This window comes from Oncorhynchus tshawytscha, linkage group LG05 (assembly GCF_018296145.1).
Source record: "Oncorhynchus tshawytscha isolate Ot180627B linkage group LG05, Otsh_v2.0, whole genome shotgun sequence".
Taxonomy (NCBI): domain Eukaryota; kingdom Metazoa; phylum Chordata; class Actinopteri; order Salmoniformes; family Salmonidae; genus Oncorhynchus; species Oncorhynchus tshawytscha.
The window spans coordinates 58,829,503-58,850,084 of NC_056433.1; the positions used below are offsets into that span (position 1 = coordinate 58,829,503).

Sequence of the window (20,582 nt, forward strand, 5' to 3'; positions counted from 1 at the left end):
TTTGAGTTAAATTAATCTGAAATCCATCCAATTAGTTCTAAATACTGTGGGAACATCTTTCTCTGACATGTAAAACATTTGATACAAGCTAGAAAGATATTGCATAATGAAGTACATTACTTTCCTGTTTTTTTTTATCTTGATTTAGGTATGTTGGTGGGCTCAGGTTAGCAAATGTGGTTCTGGTCTTAATTACGCTGAGAAATTCCTGAAGGAGGAGTATTGGGGCGGTGGGTTAAAAGTACATGGAAAAGTGAATGGTCTGGGTACAAAGGGATTCTTGTTTCAGAGACCTCTGATTGGTTTGGGGGGAGGTTCTCAAACTCCCGGCGCTCTGCCTGGGAATCTAACTGTCTATAAAGGCTGCTGATCACTCCACAGTTCAGACTGATTTCCTACACACTGTCAATAGGAAAATGGTTAGTCGGTGAGTAACTCCTTTTATACATTTTCCTTAGCTTCAACTTTTCCCCCATACAAGAATATAAGTTGGTGAGTAAACTACCTCTTTTTTTGCATACTTTTCATAACTGACAGGAGTATTAAGTTGAGTAACTGTTCTTGTGCAAAGCTTTTAGATCAAAGCATTTTTCTCATGACTTTTTTGCTGCATGCTAGTGTAAAGCAGTTGAACATGTGTGTTCTGGTCTCGGATTGTATTTTTTTTTTGTTTTGAACTAAAACTTAATTTAGGCAATAATGTAAGTGTTTCTAGGTCTGAAAAGATTAGTTGGATCAGCCGCCTAGGATTTCATGTGAATAGATGTTTCTATTTGATGGAGTAATTTTGTTTGGTTTTCAGAATTGAGCATCCGGCTGGTGGCTACAAGAAAATCTTTGAGACATGTGAAGAGTTGAATGAGCCCATTCCTGCTGTGGTTGTAGGTATGTGAGGAACAGGTCTGAGACTCCACTACCCTTTGGTTTACAAGCGAGAAGGTTTGGGGTTTTATGGCGGTTAAGAGCGGAATGAGCACAACAGGGTAACATGGATCATTTCATGCTGTGTTCAGGTGTGATCCCAGAATGGCTGAGCGGCAGTCTGTTGCGTCTTGGACCCGGCCTGTTTGAGGTGGGGGCTGAGCCTTTCTACCACCTCTTTGATGGCCAGGCCCTCATGCACAAGTTTGACCTAAAGAACGGCCATGTGACATACTATCGGAAGTAAGGCCCTCTGTGTTGATGTTGACTTCAGTGATGTGTAACACTTTACAACCGTGAGGTAGTAAAATATATATTTTATGAGGGCATGCAATAATTTTACACTACACACTGGTGGTAGTTGTGTAGTTTTGTGAAATGTTCCCCTCGGCCCATAAATTTGACTGGAATGTTTTGAGAAACCTCAGTGAGGACTGTTTCTCATTAAAACAGTGAATACTAAAACACAGTGACCTACTGCTGCTCTCAAAAGCTTTGGAAAGAGCTGAAACAGAAGTGGGCCTATCGATTCCCAATCTGTATGTTCCAAGCTACATGTTTGAATATTGGTTGTAATTATTGTTTTTAACTACTGTTTCTCTAAAGATTTGTCAAAACAGATGCCTATGTGCGAGCCATGACAGAGAAAAGAGTGGTCATCACGGAGTTCGGAACAGCAGCCTACCCAGATCCTTGCAAAAATATATTCTCAAGGTGATTTGCTATCATGTTATGATAATCAAGTTAAACACTCATGTGTCATGACTTCGTTATTAGACGCAACATTCAAATAGTCCATTCTTGTCTTTGTAGGTTTTTCACCTACTTCAAAGGGATTGAGGTGACAGATAATTGCTTAGTGAACGTGTACCCTGTTGGTGAGGATTTCTATGCCTGCACAGAAACCAACTACATCACCAAAGTGGACCCAGACACACTGGAGACTCTGAAAAGGGTATGTGCTGCTCCCTCTGGCTGACATCAGATTGAGTGAACATAAGAACTCTCGTCACAAAGAAAGTCTCTCAAACTCTTTCTCCAGGTGGACCTGTGTGACTACCTCTCGGTCAATGGCGTGACGGCTCATCCACACATTGAAAGTGATGGAACGGTGTACAACATTGGGAACTGTTTTGGGAAGAATATGTCACTGGCCTACAACATTGTCAAAATTCCTCCCACACCAAAAGGTTAGTTCTGTATACAGCATTGATACTATATTCTGGAAGTGAGATGTCCCTAAATCAAATGGCTATCTGGTTGTGATTCTTGTTTTCAGACAAGTCAGATCCCATTGCAAAGTCCAAGGTTCTTGTGCAGCTCCCCAGCAGTGAGAGATTCAAGCCCTCCTATGTTCACAGGTTGGTGACATTGCTGATTGTCAGGATACCGTTTTCTAGGAATAGAACAGACAAATAATTGACTTGATTGTTAACGTTTGGATAACTAGGCCCCTGGAGTTCACATTCTTGCTTGTAACATTATTGCACATTTAAATGTATTAAAATACTTTTCCTGCATCCTCCATCAGCTTTGGAATGACAGAGAACTACTTTGTCTTCGTTGAGACTCCAGTGAAGATAAACCTTCTAAAATTCTTGACCGCTTGGAGCATCTGGGGCACAAATTACATGGATTGCTTTGAGTCAAACGAAACCATGGGCGTAAGTAAAGGAACACCTAGACCACTATTGTCAAACTGTATTCAAGGGCTGTTAGCATTCCAATGTTTATTGATACTAAAATAATCTGTCTTCAACACTAGCTAACAGTATCCCTTTTCATCTAGACATGGTTCCATCTGGCTACAAAGGACCCAGCTGAATACATAGAGCATAAATTCAGGACTTCTGCCTTCAATCTCTTCCATCACATCAACAGCTATGAGGACGATGGCTTCATCATTGTTGACCTGTGTACTTGGAAAGGGTGAATACTGACCAGTTGTTGTAGTGACTTGAGAAGAACATATGTACAAGACACTTATCCAGTGCTTCTTTCTCTTGTTCAATTTTAGCCATGAGTTTGTCTACAACTACCTATATCTGGCCAACCTGCGGGAGAACTGGGAGGAAGTGAAGAAAGCTGCTATGAGGGCACCTCAGCCAGAGGTCCGGCGATACGTTCTGCCCATGGACGTCCACAAGGTAAGTGTTGTGGCCTTAATCTTAGTCATTTCTGGAGTAAGGAGTTATCACTGCTTTGATGTTATCCTCTCAGGATAGAGGAGGACTAAACCAGTTAAGTTTTTCCTGTTTGTACTTGAACTTGCAGGAGGAACAGGGGAAGAATCTGATATCCCTTCCGTACACCACAGCCACTGCAGTGATGCGCAGCGATGGAACCATCTGGCTGGAGCCTGAGGTTCTGTTTTCTGGACCACGACAAGGTAACACACATGCAGCTTGTTTCATTAAACCTTGAGGGCTCCCCTATTCTTATACCATCTAATGCCACTAAATATCTGTTCATCTGTCATCAGTCAAAAGATTTTCCTCGTTCGATTAAATCAGTCATTTGAATTCCTTTATCATTGCAGCTTTTGAGTTCCCTCAGATCAACTACAGTAAGTTCTCTGGGAAGAACTACAGCTATGCCTATGGACTGGGCCTGAACCACTTCATCCCTGACAGGGTGAGTATAGCATGCAGACAGGAACGCTGGTGATGCATTAGCCAAGTCTGAGGTTTATGATTAGACTAATCTGCTAATAGTCATTCTGGGAGTACGTTTTTGATTGTGTCATGCTGTAGATCTGCAAACTGAACGTGAAGACTAAGGATACGTGGGTGTGGCAGGAGCCAGACTCTTACCCCTCAGAGCCCATCTTTGTGCAGACCCCAGATTCTGTGGAGGAAGATGACGGTAAACAGAGGGATTTTAGGCGATTCTATAATATGATAGACAGGAGCCACAATTATGTGGTCTTTAACATTTAACTGATCAGGTAGCATGACTTACCTAAGCAGGATCCACCTTAGTGTGATGTAAAAGGCCGACATACCAATACTATACAACTTGAGGTGTGATACGAGTTGAGGTGGGAGGACTCTCTTTTTGTAGATGTGACACTGCTCTTTTCCCTCTTCCTAGGGGTGTTGTTGAGCATCGTGGTGAACCCTGGAGCAGACCAGAGGCCAGGGTATCTCCTCATCCTCAATGCTAGAGACCTGACAGAGATCGCACGGGCTGAGGTGGAGGTCATCATCCCTGTCACCTTCCATGGAATGTACAAGCCTTAGGACTACATTCTCAAACACATCTACAATACCACTCCACAGGAGAAAGGGATAATAATAATACTAAAACCTTTGTTGGGAATGTAAAAAAAATATATATATATATATATCACTGATGTAACCTGTTTGTGGCTTAGTTTCAAAATCAATGTTGTGATATGCACTGTACAAAAGTATGTGGACAGCCCTTCAAATTTGTGGATTTGGCTGTTTCAGCCACATCCGTTGCTGAAAGGTATATAAAATCGCACACACAGCCATGCAATCTCCAAAGACAAACATTGGCAGAATGGCCTTACTGAAGAGCTGAGTGACTTTCAATGGGGCATCCTACCATCATAGGATGCCACCTTTCCAACAAGTCAGTCAAATATCTGCCCTGTTATGAGCTGCCCCGGTGAACTGCTGTTATTGTGAAGTGGAAATGTCTAGGAGCAACAACGGCTCAGCCGTGAAGTGGTAGGTTACACAAGCTCACGGAATGGGACTGCCTAAATGCGTAAAAATCACCTCTTGCAACATTCACTACCGAGTTCCAAACACCCTCTGGAAGCAACGTCAGCACAAGAACTGCATTCTCTGGAGTCATGAATCACGCCTCCCCATCTGGCAGTCCGATGGACGAATCTGGGTTTGGAGGATGCCAGGAGAACTCTATACCTGCCCCAATGCATAGTTTGGTGGAGGAGGAATAATGGTCGGTGGTTATTTTTCATGGTTTGGGCTAGTTCCCCTTAGTTACAGCATAAAATTACATTCTAGATGATTCTGTGCTTCCAACTTTGACAGGCCCTTTCCCGTTTCAGTATGACAACACCCCTGTGCACGAAGCGAGGTCCATACAGAAATGGTTTGTCAAGATCGGTGTGGAAGAACTTGCCTGGCCTGCACAGAGCCCTGACCTCAACCCCATTGAAGACCTTTGGGATGAATTGGAACATTGACTGCAAACCAGGCCTAATTGCCCAACATCAGTGCCAGACCATACTAATGTTCTTGTGGCTTAATTGAAGCAAGTCCCCAACATCTAGTGGAATACCTTCCCAGAAGACTGGAGGCTGATATAGCAGCATGGTGGTGACCAACTCCATATGTTCCACAAGCAGGTCTCCACATACTTTTGGTCAAGTGTTGTATCTGTCATAAACTCAGACCTAAAGGCCTAGTGCTCATTAGCTTTAATGGAACCATGTACGATGGCTTCAAAGTATTCACACCCCTTGACTTTTTCCACATTTTGTTACAGCTTGATTTTAAAATATATTAAATCGAAACATTAACCCCGAATGTGTCAAGTTGCATGTACTCATCCTGTGTGTAACATTTGTAAGGTTTCTCAGTCGAGCACTTGAATTTCAAACACAATCAAAAGACCAGGGAGGTTTTCCAAGGGCACCTATTGGTAGATGGGTAAAACAAAAGCAGACATTGAATATCCTTTTGAGCATGGTAAAGTTATTAATTACACTTTGGATGGTGTATCAATACAACCAGTCATACAAAGATACAAGTGTTCTTCCTAACTCAGTTGCCGTAGAGGACAGAAACTGCTCAGGATTTCAGCATGAGGCCAATGGCAACATTAAAACCGAGTTTAAAGGCTGTGATAGAACTGATGGAGAAACATTAACCTAAATGAGTGAAAAGGAAGCCTGGGCAGAATCCAAATTAATCCAAAACATGGATCCTGTTTGCCACATCTTTTGCAGTTTTACTTTGTTGCAAAGAAATTAACTTAATCCTGAATACAAAGTGTTGTGTTTGGGCAAATCCAACATCAGTAACACTCCATATTTTCAAGCATGGTGCTGGCTGCATCTTATGTGTATGCTTATCGGCAAGGACTAGGGAGTTTTTTTTTTAGAGAAACCTGGTTGTCTGCTTTCCAAGAGGCATGGAGACAAATTCACCTTTCAGCAGGACAATAACCTAAAACAAGGCCAAATAAACACGAGTTGCTAACCAAGATGACATGGAATGTTCCTGAGTGACCTAATTACAGTTTCGCCTTAAATCTTTGGCAAGACTAATGGCTGTCTAGCAACGACCAACTTGAATATTTAAAATGTGCAAATATTGTATAATGTAGGAGAGCAAAACTCTTGATGTATACAGAGACTCAGCTGTAATCGTTGCCCAAAGTTATTCAAACATGTATTGACTCGAGTGCATACTTATGAGATTTCTGTATTTTATTTTTTAAATACATTTACAAAAACATGTTTTCCCTTTGAGTATTGTGTGTAGATGGGTATTTAATACATTTTGAATTCAGGCTGTAACAAAATGTGTAAATAAGTCAAGGGGTATGAAGGCACTATGTAAGAATTAACACACGACAATTGTTTTTCCTTCTATGTTTCAAGTTGTATTTACACATTCTTTTATTCAATGCCATTACAAATCTCCAATGTTTTTTCTGTGATCAGCACTTCATTGTTAAGGCATTTTGTCAGATTTAAGACCTTTTTCTAAAAGACAATTATAAAAAAAGTTTTACATTCGGAGTAATGGAGTCCTTATTTTCTCTTTGGAGAGTTGGTATTCCTGTTGTTTGATGATTTTCAGACAATCACTTAAAACCTAATGAGAAAGAAAATGTAATAGTCATGTGTAAACTGATAACGATTCACAGATAAAGGACTTGTAACACTTTCTGTATTTTTTGAAATTAATAACCTACCAAGTAGCATTCAATAACCCTACTTCTTTCAAAAGGCGAAGAGATTCTCAAGAATAACAACTTGTGATGACCACAGCCAACTAAACTATGCCATTACGTAAGTGTTTTGGTTTTCCCACATGTGCATGGTAAACCGCAAAATCTGCTTCCAGTCAGTGAGGACAAGCCAGGACTGTGTGACCTTAAGTGGCAGTTGTGATTCTACAGAGATTTAAAATCAATCCTGGTCCTGTGTGCCTTAGTTGCTTGTTATTTACCTTCCTCGTGTCCTGGGGAAGAATCACTCCATCGTCCCAAAGTCTGCCAGATGAGAAGAATGCAGAGCTCTCCTTCTCCAACCTAGAAGAATAAACACTCCTGTTAACATCCACTACCAATCATATTCCTGTATGAAAGACTGTACTATGCAGTGCAGGCTCCTCAGTGAATTTCAGAAATGTTTTAAAGTGATCGCTTTTAGATAAAACTATACTAAATAAATTCATGTCACCAATAGTTAATTGAAACACTTTTGAAATTAAGTTCTGCAGTAGCCTCTGTCACATCCGGCCGTGATTGGGAGCCCCATAGGGCAGCTCACAATTGGCCTGGGTTTGGCCGTCATTGTAAATAAGAATTTGTTCTTAACTGACTTGCCTAGTTAAATAAAGGTTCAATAAAAAAAATTCAACTCTGTAGGGTAGCACCATGGTGTAGTCGGAGGACAGCTAGTTTCAGTCATCCTCTGGGTACATTAACTTCAATACAAAACCTAGGAGGCTTGTGGTTCTCAACTCCTTTCATAGACTTACACAGTAATTATGACAACTTCCATAGGATGTCTTCCAACCTGTCAGAGTTCTAGTACACCCAATCAAAGGATGAATCTAGTATTTAAAGCATGGCAGTGCATAAAATGTAGTGAGTAGATGACTCAAAAGGGAGATAAAGACAATAGTTTAACAGTTCTGAACATATGAATTTAATCAAAAATATTTTTTTCCACTTTCATTTAGCTAGCAAATGCAGCTAGCTAGTTCAGCCTGCTCAAACAGAGGGATGCTATGTTAGATAGCTGGCTATCCAACACTGGAAATGTTCCAAGTCAAGGTAAGTGTTTTTATTGTTTTCATTTATTGCCACCGGGGCCTGCCGATGCAACTGCTAAACTGTACTGCATGAATGTAGCGAGTTTACTAATGCGTTAGTTTTAGTAGCTATGTTAAATATAACATATGGTCTGTGTGTAGCGGTTATGATATGATGGTTTGGCTTGGAATGTTTTTTTCAGCCTGGTCACAGACAGCTGATGTGTTGTGCACTTAAGTCCACAAGCGAAGGGAAAAGGTGAGAGGAGAGTGCATAGATGCGATAAGGAATACTACAACAATCAAAGTGATCATGCTGAATCTGTGGCTGCAATGAAATAGAACTGTTTGCGTGCGAGCAGGGGTGCATTCATTCGGACGATTATTTTTTCAACAATCTTAAATGAAAGCAAACGGAATGAAACGGGGATAAACATACCTGCATCTGTCTATTAGAAACTCCTGTTTGCAACTGTTGGACTAATGCTTATACCCTAGATCAGCTAGATGCCAGCAATAGTGTGCAAGACGGTACTGAATGTGTCAATGTCTGTCAAATTTCTTTCAACCTGTGCACCTACATTGTAAACTTTCATTCATAGGCTAGGTAGTAGCAACCTCATGATGGGTATAGGGAAAATTCAAGTATCATGTATTAGCCTAAACCTATCGACGTTACATTGAACTGGGTGAATGGAATATGAATAACTGTCATCCAATATGCTGTAATAGATAAGGCCATGCTCATAAAAAAAAAAAGTGCGTCTTCCCTCATCTTAAACGGCACCGACTGCCACTGGTCCTATGGGTGACTTACCTCTTATTGATCTTCTCAACATCCTCCTCGTCTTGTGCCAGAGCTGCAGAGTGACCAGGGGCCACCAGGGACACTCTGGCATTGGGCCAAAGGAATAGGAAGTTTGGGTCAAATGACCTGCCACACTAGATAAAGAAAAACACAGAAAAGAGACCCGTTTAGTTAGTATTTTCAAAATACACTCAGTGGCCAGTTTATTAGGTACACATGTCTAGTACTGGGTCAGACACCCCTTTGCCTCCAGAATAGCCTGAATAGTTTGGGAATTGAAATGTTGCTCAAGTGGTATGAAGGAACCTAACATGTGTCAGGAAAACATTCCTCACACCATTACACCACCAGACTGTGCCGTTGACATCAGGCAGGATGGTGCCATAGACTCATGCCACTCACGCCAAATCCTGACTCTGCCATCAGTATGACATAACAGGAACCAGGATTCTTCGTGAAAATCCCAGGAGGCCAGATGTTTTTGAGATACAGGAACCGACACGCCTGGCACCAGCGATCATACCACACTCAAAGTCGCTTAGGTCACTCGTTTTGTCCATTCTAATGTTCAATCGAACTGTAACTGAATGACTCGATGTCCGTCTGCCAGCTTTATAGAACAAGCCACGTGACTCAGTCTATAGGAGCAAAACATTTTTGCGAATGGGGCAGTGAACCTAAAACTGTCCACTGAGTGTATAAGGGAATTGATGTGTAAGCACTGGGTAAATTCATACAGCGACTACTGCTGGCACTATTGCACAAACCATAGCATAACTTTCAGCGCCATGGCATCCCCCAATGACGATGGTGATTTTTGGAACAGAGGCACATGCCACAGCTGACATCATGGAACCCTGAGCCTTCAGTCTGTTGGCGTTGGTCTCTGCCTAGAGTAGAGAGAGGATACATACACACACATAGTTAACAGATTGGTCCATGAGTAACACCAGCAGAAACTTGTTAACACACCGACATGAAATTCCACAACCATGTTCAAGAACAGAGCATAACATCCTGATGACATGGCTGTATTGATTTTGAGACCCGATTTTAATCATAGTCCTATTTAACATGGCTGACTGAGTCCCACAGGAGTGTCCATCTACAAAATAATATTGAGAGGCCTCTCCGTGCTCCTCCTCGCCAGGCTTTGTTTTACATTCGGAGTAATGGAGTCCTTATTTTCTCTTTGAAGAGTTGGTATTCCTGTTGTTTGAAAAATTTGGTTTTATTCTGTGGTGAGTGCTCAGGGTTGGCTGCAGTGCCATACCTGGTTTTGGGAGAGGGTCAGCTCTGGCATTGGGACGGTGTTCTGTAGGAATATCAGGGGGATGTCTCGCTGGTCACACAGCTGGACAAAGTGGCTGCCTTTTAATGATGCGTTGTGCGTCAGCGCCCCATTGCTCGCCACAATGCCAACCTGATGCCTGAAGAAAAAATGTATACTGCAAGTTAGGCATTAAACTTGAATAAAATGTATTGCCTTCATACAGCAGTTGTGCAAATTGTATTTTAGTACTTTTAGTGGAGTTTAAGAACACAAAGTGAAATAAACTTTTCATCAAGATTTATATGGATTTTCATTAGTAATTTCTTGATGAATTGTTTGAGCACCATATCCTGATTAAAATCAAAATACCCTCTGGGATCTAGAATGCAGGTTGACGTTTATTGCCATGGCTATATTGTAAATGTTTTGGTTAGGCATTAGGTTTAGCAGTGTGGTTAGGGTTAGGTTTAAAATCAGATTTTATGACTGTGTCAGCTTGTGACCACTCTGCAGCGCTGCCTCCAGAACAAGATTAATGACGAACAACGCTAACCTGCATCTAAAACATTCCGCTGCCATGGCAACGAGTTGCTCTCAGAGAAGTTCTTTGTAAAAGCAGATGAAAGCTGGCTGAAGTGACTTGTTTTCCCTTGTGTTCTCCATTCTCATTAAAAAACATCGCCCATCTTAATCTGACTCTTGTTGGGGATGGGAAAGATTTGACTGGTTGGAACACAGAAGCACACTAATCTAATTTGCAAATTAACAGGGTTAACCGTTAATCTCCTGATGCTCTTTTGTTAAACAGTCTGCTTCAAAACTGTGTCAGTTAATTAATGTTATCGGAGGATAGAGGTTTTAAGAGGTTCCAATATACAGCAACTTTCTGAAGCAAATAAAATACATTAAAATGTATGCATAATGAAGGGAGATGTAAAAGTCTGACCTCTAAGATAAAATCTACTAAACCATTGAAGGAGGACGGGTAAATACTTCAAGACTAAAGACTGTCAATCAACAACTCTTACCTGCTAATTCTGGCAAAACCAGTCACAAGGGTTGTTCCATATCGAGCCTTGAATTCCTGGAACTTACTGCCATCCGTCAGCCGACTCAGGATCTGACCAGAAAAAAAGACCAGAAAAAAAAGTTACAGAATAATTGTAATTCTAAAACATCCCCATGAGATGTGACTGTTGGTTTAAGTGTGTGTTGAGCTGACCAGCTTGACCTCCAGGCTGTGTTCATAGTCCCGTGGTGCCAGACCCATCAACTCCTCCACACTATGTAGAGGCTCCTCCACCCCTGCCTCGTCCTCCTCGGGCAGCTCAAAGTTGAGGGTAGAGATTATGTTACGTGTGGTTTCATAGGCCTCCTTCTCCACAGAGGCAAAGTGGTCCACACAGCCGCTCACTCTGAAACAGCACAGTGAGGGGGAGGTGAAGTTTGAGCCTATTAGTGCAGATATAGTAGTATAGTGAATCGCACAGAGAACTTGAGAGTTTGTCGGCTTTCCACTCACTCACTCACTCTGCATGGAGTGTGGCCCCACCCAGATTCTCTGGGGAGACTTCTTCCCCTGTGGCAGCTTTCACCAAGGGCGGTCCGCCCAGGAATATCGTCCCGATCCGGTGCACCATCACAGTCTCTTCTGCCATAGTGGGGATGTATGCACCGCCAGCTGTACATGAACCACAAACCACGGATACCTAGAGGGAGTAAGATACAACATTCATGGGTAGAAAATATCATGTTTGGATTGTCTTCAATTGGATGTTTAGCATTTCTGTCTCACCTGAGGGATCTTCATTGCAGACATGATGGCTTCATTGTAGAAAGTACGTCCTCCTTGGTTTTTATCAGGGAAAATCTCAGACTGTGGATGGAGTAAACTTAGCAATCACGTATTGAGTCATTCATCAGTGGTATTAATCTCAATGAGTTGAGTTCATACCTGAAGAGGAAGGAATGCACCTCCACTATCCACCAAGTAGACACAAGGAAGTCGGTTCTGGATAGCTACATCCTGGGCTCTGAGCTGCTTCTTGACGGTTATGGGATAGGCTGTACCACCACTCACAGTAGCATCATTGGCAATAAACACACACCACAACCCGTTGATTTTACCTATACCTGCAACAGTGAAGAAGTGCACAAGGAAGCAATAAGGCTGAGTATAACTCATTCTTACTTATACATATTGTTTTACAATGCACTGGAACAAGACATTTCCCTTGCTGCCAAATTCCAGGTTGGATATTTCAAGTTTCTGAGTGATAAGCATGCATTAAGAACATCTGTCACTGACAGAGCAGAGAACCCTCTACCAGTGAGACAGCCTGCTGAGGGGATGTCTCCATAGGGTAGGCCCATTCCAGCGAAGGGAGACAGCTCAAAGTAGTATCCGTCATCAAACAGCATGCGAAGACGGTCCGTAACCAACATCTTCTTGTTTCTCTGGGTGTGCCTCTTTACTGCATTCTCCCCACCCCCCTTCTTCACCTTCTCCATGTATTCAATATACCTGGAAGTGCCACCATGTGGTCAGAAGGCTAATACTATACAGCAGAAATGGAAACTAGTTGATACACTGTGATTACTGAGGTGTATGGAGTTTCGACCTACCTTTCTTGGCATGCCTGGCTGTTTCGTAGGTTAGCCTCAAATACATCATTGTGAATTGGCTGAAGGGCTTCATCTAAAACTGGAAAGGCACTTGGCAATCGTCTTCTGTGCACACTGGTGCTCATCAAGTAGGCTGCCAGTGGCAGCTGCTTAGCTTGGCCTGAGAGAATGTGTGCCAAAGGTTGCCATAGGTTACCTGCTGATGTCCTTAAGTGTAAACAGCGTTCTGGGCGCCTGTGTGTGCACGGGTCAACGTTCCATAGAGGTGACTGAGAGGAGACATAACCAGGACATAGTCTGCCTTTGGTCCTCAAACCCCTGAAAAGCAATGAATGAATGACAATGTAGAGAATGTTTTAATGGGGAAATCTAGCTAATTGACAACACGCCCCGTTATTTCTAATTTTTAAACATCGTAGAAGACCAGTGGAGGCTGCTGGGGGGAGTACGGTTCATAACAGCAGGAACGGAGCAAATGGAATGGCATCAAACACATGGGAACCATGTATTTGATACCATTCCACCAATTCTTCTCCAGCCATTCCTCCCCAATTAAATGTGCCACCAACGTCCTGTGTATCAAACTATTTTGCACCATTCAGTGTTGCAAAGTAACACACAGCTACAATATGTACGTCAGCTTGCTAAGTATGCCAAAGGTCATCACAGTATTTTGGCTGTTGTGAACTAGCTAGCAGCAGTCGTTACCTAGCTTTGTAACAATCTCAACAATATGACATTGCTAGCTACTTTGGACTACAGGCACCATAGTACTTACCTTGAAAGGCAACTGTACATGACTGTTTAGCTGCGTAAAATATTAGACGTATCTCAAGTTTATTTCCATTACAAATGGACTTCGCTTCTAGGTGTTACACGAATTAACGTCTGGGCGGAAACAGAAGTGATCCTTCAACGCGCCCATCTTGTTAGACCATACCCTATACATACCACTAGATGGCGGTATTTAAGAATCAACAAAAAATATCAAGCATGTTAGTCAACCACAGAACTCAGGTTACGGCGTCATTCATTGAAAATGAGACATTAAAGGCCCTTGATATTCCCCAGTAATGTTTGTTTCCTACATCATTTTTCATTCAAAAGTAAGAGTTAAATAAACGATGAATTACTTAATGTGGCTAACTTTTTAGGCAAATGATTCCAACCAAATAATCCATAAGTGATTGTTGTGACAACTGATCAAATGGTCGATAGGAGCTAATATGATAGGAGCTAATACATAGGAGCTAATAGGAGCTAATACAAAATTAATCGATTGACACATTTTCTTCATAAAGTCTTGTCCTCCCCACCAAATGTGGGAAATTTAAAAAAAATAGTGTGAATGGGATTATCTCATCACCATAGTTCTAGAATAACTAATTTGATTTAACTCAATTATTGTATGTGTTTACTTAAGTTATATCATTATTTGCTTGATTTCTAAATAATACTAAATAATATGCATGCCTTGAAAATCTTATTGGAGAACCTGAACCTCCCGTTTATCTGTATCCTCTGCTAGATCCCAACTTCCTCCGGCAAGGCTAAATCAGACAGCTCCTCCAGAGTGAGCAAGGAGTAGCTACACCACAGACGACGGCAAACGATTGGAAACGCAACCTTGGCGAGTTTTGAGCGGGGAATACGCTGACAATCTGGGGGTTTATTAACAAGGGGAGTCCGCAATGACTTGGGGAACGGAGCTTTGGGTAAGTTTGCTAGCTATTGGTATAAACTATTTTGCTCTCTTTGTTCTTGTGTGGACTACACACCTAGCTGCCACACAACTTGGCACGAATTCAATGACGGTGCTCGGGTACCTTACTAGACTTGTGTAAAGCTAGCCAGCTAAGCAGGCTAATCCTGACATGCACCTTTACCATAGAGACGGTAAACAATAGGCAATACGTGTACAAATATCAGCCAAGCAAGGCAGATCATTTGCTCACTTGTTATCATAACATGTCTCTGACTGTGGCTTGATTTCGGACCCTTAATTTATTATTTTTAGCAGATGAATAGGGCGCCTATCACACCAATAGGGCGCCTATCACACCCTGTTTCTTAGTTCAAAGACTCTCCCTAAAAAAAGGTGGAGACACCGGTGGCTACTAAGCAAACCCCTGGACTGTTCTCTCGATGCTTGTATGGATCTACTACCCCAGCATGAAACAATACACGTGCACATTTAGAATAACTTGGTTCTAAAATCTCGAGGTTATTTATTTGCTCTGCTTCCTCGCTGGGTCTTTGTGAGTGACTCGTCAAGCTTAACCATTGCTCCCAATTTTCTAGGAGATTGCGCAATTCATATAATCCGCTAAACAATAGTAGACTATTATTTTACCAATATAACAATGAACTGCCTATTGAACAGACCTTTTGGGGAGCTAATTCAAGGTACCGTCTTTGTCATGTTCTGTCTGGTCTGGCTTGTCTATGACTGCCAGCCCCTTGCCCTGGCTACATCATCCGGCTTGTCCAATGTGTTTATTGTCTTATTTACTTTGTGCATGTAGCCATCTACCATGTTACTTGTTATTGAGAACATAATCTTCACTTATCAGGGACATTGAACTCATATGAAATGTAGCTATTCCAGTGACAAGGGTGTTGCCCATAAAACGCTTTGGTCATCACCGGTAGCTTACCAGTGCAGCTTCTCCCCCTTATAATTCTAAAATGTACAGTTGCAAAACCTGTAGTGTTGCTGCCAAAATGATAGTCAAGGAAGTAATTGGCCTATTTCATACCAATTACATTGATAGCTAGCTAACATTTGATAGACAGAACTGCACTGTCATGCAGTTTGAGGGAACAGAACAATATGTTGAAGCCTTAGTCAACATGTGACAATGTGGCACATATGGGTTCACTTCAGTATGATAAACTTAGAACCAAAATTGCTGAGAAAATGTCTATTTGCTACAGTTTTTTCATGAAAAAAATTAACATTCTGTATAGCATGTCTGTGCCCTGTGAGGCTCATACTGTTTGCTTGCAAGAGCTGTCTGTATGATAAAGGTTTCAGCAAGTAGGCTATACTCCTAACCTACTGCACCATGATGTAAAATGCCTAATTTTTCCAACATTGTGCAATTGAATTGTATTGATTTGCATGCTAAACACATTCTCCTTGCTGTGTAGACACAATAACCACCCTTGCTTTCTAGGACTGATGTTGCACAGCGGATTACTGCTATTGACTATTTACCCCAGATTTGCAGGATTATGTGGCTAATTGTCTGGGTGCATGTGTTAGGCCCTTATCCCTTATATTTTAAATGTGTGCCATGCGGGAACCAACTTGATTCAAAATGCCCATTCCATATTGTTTTACTCCTAAATCTCAATCAGGAATCTCCCTCCAAACATAATTGGGTTATTTCCCCAGAGTGTCTGGTTCGCTAAAAGAAATCTAAATTTGCAGATTGAATTTGCATCGTTAGCACAGTAACACCAATGTTATCTGCCTTGTCTCTTTTTATGAATTCAATTAATTTAGGCCCTTCTACCTAACGTCACATTGAGGTTTTGCAATTCTGTATTTCTACTTTAGAACAACAGAGATTGCCCAACACATGCTAATAGCTGTCTGGTTTCACAATCAAATATTCAGAAATGTAAACGAACTACAATGCAATCAAAACACAACTAAGCCTATCACTGTTTGTAGTCACGGTATGACGGGTGTTTGTTAGTAGTGTCATCACATTGACAGTATGATTTTGGGCTCAGGGTCCATTACTGTAGGCCCTTTCACGTTTCTCATTTCTCTGTCCACCTGGCATTCATCCATGGCGTTGAGACCTAATGCCTGAGACTAACACATACTTTTACATGGTGTTGACATGTCTAACTGACTGACTGGAGATCAGTGTGAGGTTAAGTGTTACCAAGCTGAGCACACAGGCTATCAACAGTTATTCTAGCATTCTTTTGCAACTGCTTTGAATGATGATGATCATGGTTAATGTGAGGTTGGTCATTTGTGTGAGAAGAGTGATCAAGGGGGAGAGAGATCAATTAAGGTCACAGACGTTAAATCAGACCTGAGACCTGCTATTGCAGTCAGTCCCCGGCACACATCCTTAAGTCGTTTCCCCTCAGTGAGGTTGCTGAGAGTGGAATCACAGGATTGTGTAGAGGAGTGTGTGGATGTTGTCTTTTAATAAAGGGAAGCTGTGCTACAGGCATTGCTTAGGGAGGTGTTAAACAGGGAGAGTGTGAACGGAGGAGGTGGTAGACAGGGTTTTGGAGACAGATGGGGAATAGTGCGTAACGCTTGTTCCCATGCATTCCGAGAGGCGGACTGGGAACATTGAGGGGAAGTGCTGCCCTGCCTAGGTAAATTACACAGGACAAAACAGAAGAGGCAGTAAAATAATCAACGAGAGAGGGAGGTGGATCAGGAGGCATCACAGATCAACAGGGATTTGATCGGTGGAGGCCCACTGCATAGCCAGGGTGCCTGCGGCTTTGGGTTGCATGCATTAGTACATTTTTCTTTGCTTTATCTGCATAGAATTTAGTCCATTAGTCACGTTTGTTGTGCAGTTTTATGGTAAAAAAGTATAGCTCATTTATTAGCTGAGACATGTCAGGCCATCAGACCTAATATTGGAGGAAAGAGTTGGTTGTGGTTTACAGTGTGGCTACATCTATTTTATCGAGACTTGTGTTGCGAGTTGGCAAGCTGACATACCATACTTTTTTAAAGATGCAGTCAGGGATTTCTCTGATATCAAGCAGTGCAACATGAGGTTGATATATCAAACACTTAAAGAAGTGGGTTCCTCATACATATATTTTGAGACGGTGCTCAGCTAATTAGCCTGGTGAGTCGTCCTCATTCCCCTAGTTTTTGCTTTCTGCTATTTCATGCCCCTCTAATTCTCCGCTTGACAAAGCCTGCCCTGGACACTTGGCTGTCTTTGGAGTCTTTTTTTCTTCTTTTTACAAGGTAAATGACCCATGATCTGTCAGAATGATTTGAACGCCCGTGCCTCTTATCTGATTCTTAGGGAGTTCTGAAAGGGGTTTTTACTATGGGGGGGGGGTTGCTCATGCTCTCTAGACACAGTGTGTGTCTTCTCTGTGGACGGTGCATTGTAATGCCTCACTGACTGTCAGAGCTTTAGAAGGGAGTAGCAGAAGCAGCAGAGCTCAGTTTAAGACTGTTCAATTAATGCTAATCCTGCTGACTGGATCATCATCCTGGCCCTGGGATTCTGGCATGTTTTTGACAACCTGAACCCCTCCTCCTCTGTTATTGCAGAAGGCCTAATGCAGATTTTTGCAGCATCAATTCAAGCCATTCCCCCTGTATAGAGCGAAACATCAGATATTACTATATTATCTGTGATGGGTTAATTCCATGTCCTGTGAATAATGTAGCCCATCTATAATAGATGTCTGAGGAAGGTGATTCACATTCTGTGTTGCTCCCAGTCCCTCCTATGATTTGTGGGTTGGCTGGTGGACCTCCTTTGTCCAGTCTTTTTTCTTAGTGTTAATCTGGACAACATGGGGTTAAGTCAGGTGAGATGAGATGAGAGCTGCTAAACTCTCTGCCTGCCAAGTCTTCACAGAGGGGCCCTTGCTTCCTTCCACTGACAACCATGGTGAAAGAAGACTGGGTAATGATGACTAATGAGTAGGCTATAATTGGTCTGTATTTGGGATTCTATTCTATCAAGTTGTAGAGATCTGGTCACATCAATGGAGGGCTGACTGAGACAATGGTTCACCATGACCCAGCATATTTCTTTTGTCTCTGACCTATTTCCAGTCAGGTGCAAAGAGAACGGTTTCAAATGAGGACATTTCAAATCCACCACTGATTTAAAACAGTAGGACATTGACCAAACTATAAATCTCAGCTGAAATGCAGAGTTCTCCTTTTCGTTTGCGGTGTGAAAATCGTGTGGGTCTACAAGGCATTACAATCTCCTGTTTTGGTTTTTGGGATCATGCATCGAGGGAGGAGAGGTTGATTGCTCACTACTCTCAAGAAAGCCTGGCTCAATTCTGATTAAAAAAATATTTAAAACTAATTTGTGAAATGGTGTTTTGTTCTCAGCCAAGCTTTGTTTCATGACACTGTAACACCTTCCCTCTACAGTACAACCCCAGGGTAATGAGAGCAATCTAGTTGAGATTTACACACAATTAATGTTTAATGTTCTCTGCTGCCACTGTCTCTGTCCTCTGACAAGTCACATTGAAAACACAACTGCTGGGCTCTTCCTGTTAGGCTGGTGCTCTCTGAAAACATGTCCCCACTCTGATCTCTGCAACTCTTCCCATCCCTGACCGGATTTAATGGACCATGTAACCTCTGTTTCTGTGCCCTTTCTTAGAATCCGATTGAGTTTTCGCTAATCCGGAACATGTAACCTAGCCATAGGTTGTAACTAAGCATATTGCAGAACTTAATAGTCGTTCCTGGTTAACTGCCATGGTCACGAGCTATAGTGCTGTGTGTTGTAGCCTAAAGTCATTACGTTAGGCCCCCAAATGCAGTGCATGAATACACTACACTACGTTTCAGGACTTTTAAAATCCTCTTGAATGGATGCCAGTTCGGTGATGATGCTTCAGGTTCTGCATTCTGTCGCAGACAGTTAGTCAAGACATTAGTCAAAGCATTAGGAATTTTACATGGAAAGTGTGGGAATTTTAGCAAAAATTACTCTCAATACAGTCATTATCATTTTTCTCACACAATGTCTGGTTTGAATGCCAAATGTAAGTTTGGAACAGTGGCTACAACAGCCATTTTCCACCCTCTGTGACAAAAGTATCATTGGGAACACAGCTAATGTCTCACAAGGTGAATGAATACACTTTTGACCTTATAATTTAGGCTATAAACTCATGACTTGGTAGACTTTTTGAAAGTCAGGAACAGAAACTGATGTTGTGTCCTGGGTTCATACAGGTAGAAGGTCAGCCGACGCTCCCACAACTTTACACCCACAGGGTTCTCATACTAGGTTATCTTATTGCTCTGGAGCACTAAAGGCTTTTGACACTGCTGGGATTGATGTCCGTCTGATGCCTTTGCCCAATGTGTACAAAACAGCCCACCAGCAACCTCAGCCAGGTGAGGTGATTCAAATCTGTTCTCTGGACATCCACACTACAAACATGCATATCACCTGAACTGTAGTGTTGCACCATTTTCAGTAATCCTCTTTCCTCATTGGCGGTAATAAACGGGGCATAACATGTCGTAATAAATAAGTCATGGCCATGCATTTGAACCATTGAATGGAGACTGAGTACTGGCACTGCAAGTTGTTTTGTGCCACACAAGCAGTGGTTGTCTTTGACCTGCTGTCCATTCATTTCATTTCTGCTTTTGTTCTAAGAACTTTGTGCATTTGGCAGCCATTGTTCTGCAAGCATGGAAAATGAATTGCGCTTTAGCGTGGGCTCTCTGAGTGTTGGCTGGAGTTGTATGAGAGGGTAACAGAGTTCACTGACTCCCCATTCATTTTTGCTGGGCCTCTTGCAGCTTGACTAATTATTTGGGTCTGTTTACATGAAGGGGAAACAAGACATGAGAAAGTGGACCGCATTGTGTCACCTTTTTGTTTAGATGACAAAGCAATGTATTGCTTATCGACCAGATAAATACAGACTGAACCACTTTAGCTAGGGGGGAATTGAGTAGTGTGTGTGGCAGGATTCCAGGAATTTAGTCTTTTGCAGACATTTACACTTCCTATTGATTCACAGGCTGCTGTTTTCCTTCCCAAGACAATGAGCCGAGTAGAAAGAACATGTTATAGCCTATAAGGAAAAATAATGATTATCGTTTCTTTTAGTGATCTGCATACTAACATGTTGACTGGTTAGTTGTTGCTGTGGAACCATCAGACAGGCAGACAAGGGGAAGTGTCTCTCCCAGAATATATTTCGCTGAGCTTGCTGACAATTTACTACACAATAT

General features: G+C 42.0%; 3 protein-coding genes across 7 annotated transcripts in view; 2 read left to right on the forward strand and 1 right to left on the reverse strand.

The window, feature by feature from the left end:
- The first annotated feature begins 287 nt into the window (after positions 1-287).
- On the forward strand, positions 288-5,096 carry LOC112250987 (retinal Mueller cells isomerohydrolase). 2 transcript variants are annotated; one of them, XM_024421571.2, is made up of 14 exons: positions 288-427; positions 803-885; positions 1,014-1,164; positions 1,528-1,635; positions 1,735-1,876; positions 1,964-2,111; positions 2,201-2,282; positions 2,453-2,585; positions 2,711-2,850; positions 2,939-3,068; positions 3,196-3,310; positions 3,461-3,555; positions 3,675-3,786; positions 4,015-5,096. In XM_024421571.2, exons 1-14 carry the CDS (start codon positions 417-419, stop codon positions 4,161-4,163), a joined length of 1,599 nt encoding a protein of 532 aa, XP_024277339.1. In that variant the 5' UTR covers positions 288-416; the 3' UTR covers positions 4,164-5,096. The 2 variants fall into 2 exon arrangements, with proteins under 2 accessions (XP_024277339.1, XP_042178097.1); XM_042322163.1 differs by having other exon boundaries at positions 296-492; positions 4,015-5,095.
- A 1,299-nt stretch (positions 5,097-6,395) lies between these two features.
- si:ch211-198n5.11 (methylcrotonoyl-coenzyme A carboxylase 2) lies at positions 6,396-13,550 on the reverse strand. 2 transcript variants are annotated; one of them, XM_024421574.2, is made up of 13 exons: positions 13,395-13,550; positions 12,617-12,934; positions 12,319-12,515; positions 11,946-12,124; positions 11,787-11,867; positions 11,522-11,700; positions 11,223-11,406; positions 11,020-11,111; positions 9,992-10,148; positions 9,486-9,608; positions 8,728-8,852; positions 7,101-7,182; positions 6,396-6,743 (listed from the first exon to the last, which is right to left on the reverse strand). In XM_024421574.2, exons 1-13 carry the CDS (start codon positions 13,412-13,414, stop codon positions 6,657-6,659), a joined length of 1,824 nt encoding a protein of 607 aa, XP_024277342.1. In that variant the 5' UTR covers positions 13,415-13,550; the 3' UTR covers positions 6,396-6,656. The 2 variants fall into 2 exon arrangements, with proteins under 2 accessions (XP_024277342.1, XP_024277341.1); XM_024421573.2 differs by having other exon boundaries at positions 11,214-11,406.
- A 589-nt stretch (positions 13,551-14,139) lies between these two features.
- Positions 14,140-20,582, forward strand: part of fnbp1l (formin binding protein 1-like) — a 43,860-nt gene continuing 37,417 nt past the window's right edge. For 2 of the 3 annotated variants that reach the window (XM_024421575.2, XM_024421577.2), the window contains exon 1: positions 14,140-14,331. In XM_024421575.2, coding sequence (XP_024277343.1) covers positions 14,308-14,331 — 24 coding nt within the window. In that variant the 5' untranslated portion in view covers positions 14,140-14,307. The remainder of the gene's footprint in view (positions 14,332-20,582) is intronic. The other variant, XM_024421576.2, reaches the window with a different exon arrangement.